Source organism: Halyomorpha halys, unplaced genomic scaffold, assembly GCF_000696795.3.
Source record: "Halyomorpha halys isolate HHAL.00 unplaced genomic scaffold, Hhal_1.1 Scaffold720.1, whole genome shotgun sequence".
Classification (NCBI taxonomy): domain Eukaryota; kingdom Metazoa; phylum Arthropoda; class Insecta; order Hemiptera; family Pentatomidae; genus Halyomorpha; species Halyomorpha halys.
Genome location: NW_027110122.1, coordinates 148,914 through 152,214, shown reverse-complemented (window position 1 = coordinate 152,214; position 3,301 = coordinate 148,914). Strand labels below are relative to the sequence as shown.

Here is a 3,301-nt window from a genome sequence, read left to right as displayed (position 1 = left end):
CTAAGCATTGTCGTTTTTGTGATGTCATAGTTATAAGCATTATCGTTTTTGTGATGTTATGATCCTAAGCATTGTCGTTTTTGTGATGTCATAGTCATAAGCATTGTAGTTTTTGACATGTGATTATAAGCATTGTCATTTTTGTGGTGTCAAGGATAGAATCATTATCGTGATCAATAAGTTAGTGGGTGAGTACTTACAGAAATACACTACCAGGTTTTATTACATGAGTTAAAATCCGTTTTCGTTGGAACATGCCTAGAATATTGAAAAAAAAATATAGATCAATTAGCTTTGTCTTTTCTTATATTTGTCAGACTTTACTATAGAGTTCTATTACGTAGATATTAATTTACCTCATATTATTATTAATTTTCATATCCTTTTTTAGGTACAAAGTATATTATTTTATGTAAAAAGGAAAAAAAAAGAAAGCAATCAACTATAAAACAGATTAAAAAATATATTACTACGGAAAATTAATGCGAAGCAAGTTTTTCATAATTAATTACATCATATTACCCATCTGAGTCCCAGGTAATATTTTTAAGCCTTAAAAAAAACTTTCTTAATTTTCAAAGTTTACTTTTAGACAGCGGGATTATAATTATTTACTGTAGCAATAAAGTATTTCCTTAGAAAGAATTAATTATTACTTATACGATTTATTGTATTTTCTATTTGTTAATCGAGATATATTATACCATGGATATATCTTTTATCCGACGGAGAAATAAAACATGATTCCGTATGACGAAACTTAAGCTCAAAAATTATATAACAAATTACATAAAACCTATTTAGCATTAATTTTTCGACACGGTGATAATTTTCAATTAATATTTTTTATTAAAAAAACTTATAGACAAAAATAAAGAATAAATATTTACTTCCTATAAGCATTAATCAAGATAGTTTTTTTTTTTTTAAATTTTAGACGATATGTTTTAGCTCTGGACGCCTCACATCATTGTTATTATTATTTTAGTTAATTTTTAGTAACTAGTTATTTTAATATTGTACGCCAGTACTGGAGAAACTGTCCCGAAAAGTAATAGATCATTAATAAATAACAATAATATAATCCTTATTTTTAGTAAAATTTAATTATTTTATATTTTATCCGACATAAAATAATTAAAAATATCTACACACGCAGTATCTATACGAAGAGGGAAGACGAGACAGGCTGGTCCCGTTATGGTGGCTAGACTCACCTCAACCAGCTGACTCACAGTTCCTACTCCTCGACAAAAAAACATTCCGGTCTCGTCTGGAGAAGTTGTCCAGCTCTCTGGAATGGTACCTCTTCCAGTCAATTTTATATTGTAATTATATTTCAATATCTCCAATTATACAAACATTTATAAAGTAATTTTAAAGCAACATATTGAAAAAAAAAAAAGGATATGTTTAAAAATGTATTTTTAAAAAATTCATAAAAACGCATTTATTTATTAATTCAAGAGGGAAAACAATGAGATCAAAATCGTTGCTAGGATATTAAAATATGAATATAAAAACAAGGCAGTAAGCCCCAAAAATATCAGTAACTGACTTATCAACCATTCAGACATAACCCGAACAGAAAAAGATAAGATTATATACTTGTAGACAACGGCACATCTTACATCAACAATCTAAAAACAAAACCTACTAAAAGGGGAATCCAACGCATAAATATTTTGCAATGGCACATAAAGCAATGTAACTTATTCAAAATTAACAAAAATAATATATCAAACTTTTGAAATTAATATTGTTTGAAAATAACGGAATTTCTGTATTCATAATAAATTAAAAAATACAAAAAAAAAATTGTTTTCAAGATGATTTTTAAAAATATAAATTTACATCTTAAATTAATTGTTAGTATGTTATCAGTAAAGTACGAAAAACAAAAACATAATAAATAAAAAAATAAAATTAACTTTTTTTTTATTAATATTTTGATTCTGAATGATTTCTAAAAGAATAATACACACTATAATCACGATTCCATAACTTTTACATTCCATTTAAATATTTATAGTAAAAATGTTGTTTTTCACATATTATTTATAACAAATTATATAGTTTGCAAATCCTGTTTTAACTGAATTTAGCTCTACAAATAAGACTTAATTTTAAAGAAAACCCATTAACACTTTTTCTATTAAAAAGAAAAATATAAGTTATTTATTAGTTGCTTAGGGCACTTTCATGTAGAATAATATAATGATTTATGAGAAACAACAAAATGTTCTTATAATTTTAGCATGCCTGTCTGCATAGAGGAAAGATTTTACTATTTTATGTGTGTGTATATATATATATTAGATTCCAATGGAGACTAATTAGTAATTTAAGTTTAGACTTTAGGTAAAGAAGTTATGACAAATTAAAAATTCCAACTTCTTTTTTATTATCTGTCGGTGAGATGAGTTAAACGAAAAATAATTAAATTATTTGGTTTGTAAATCAATAAAAAAAAATCGAAAAATACAGGCTTTGTTTTACTTGAGTTATTTTTATACAACGTATTGACCATATTTAAATATTAACAAAAAAAAAAAAAAATGAAATATAGGTTATATATTATTGATAATTTTTTTTTATTTTCTTGGGTTACTTTTTCATAGCATATATTTTTTGCTATAACAATTTTTATAAATGAGATTGATATATCAAATAATTGAAGTAATGAAATATCGAATAAAGAATTGGAATCTATAATCTAGAAACCTTATTGTAACAAACGGCTATAGCATTAAAATGTATGTATATAAACTTATAAATTTTAAATATAAAAATAAAAATATTTTTTAATATACCTGAACAAATTTCTTTATTTCATCCAGACGAGTGGCAAATAATGACGGAGAAATGGTTTCCATCGGATAGAATAGATAATATCAAATATGGATGTTACTAGTCTAGTTTCTCGGTACTGTATGAACACACCCAGTCTAGACGTGCAGACATCTGACTAAGCAATGTAAATACATCCTTATCAGCAATTAAATTTATTAAGCCACCTTTAATTTATCTATCTTTTCCGAGTAAATAGAGTTGAGGTAAAGCCAGTGAAAACTGTCTGCACGTCAGCACGCCAGGGTTTTCCGGTCCGTCATACATCACGTAAAACACGGTGTCAATTTTTCTTTTTTAAAAAAAATTAAATAAATAAAAAATTGAATTTTGCATATTCTAATAGGTTTGATCATTCATGTACTTCGTGATCGTCATACTTGTTATATCATATATAGACATGTTTTTGTTATTTAGCATTGTAAGTGCTGCCAGAAACTTCAATCCAGAG

The 3,301-nt window shown here is 25.7% G+C and overlaps 1 protein-coding gene across 1 annotated transcript in view; it reads right to left on the bottom strand.

Annotated features, from left to right (window-relative positions):
• Window positions 1–2,959, bottom strand: part of LOC106685643 (protein TMEPAI) — a 101,400-nt gene extending 98,441 nt beyond the window's left edge. Inside the window, exon 1 of the mRNA XM_067048192.1 lies at window positions 2,814–2,959. Coding sequence (XP_066904293.1) covers window positions 2,814–2,876 — 63 coding nt within the window. The 5' untranslated portion in view covers window positions 2,877–2,959. The remainder of the gene's footprint in view (window positions 1–2,813) is intronic.
• Window positions 2,960–3,301: the final 342 nt, after the last annotated feature.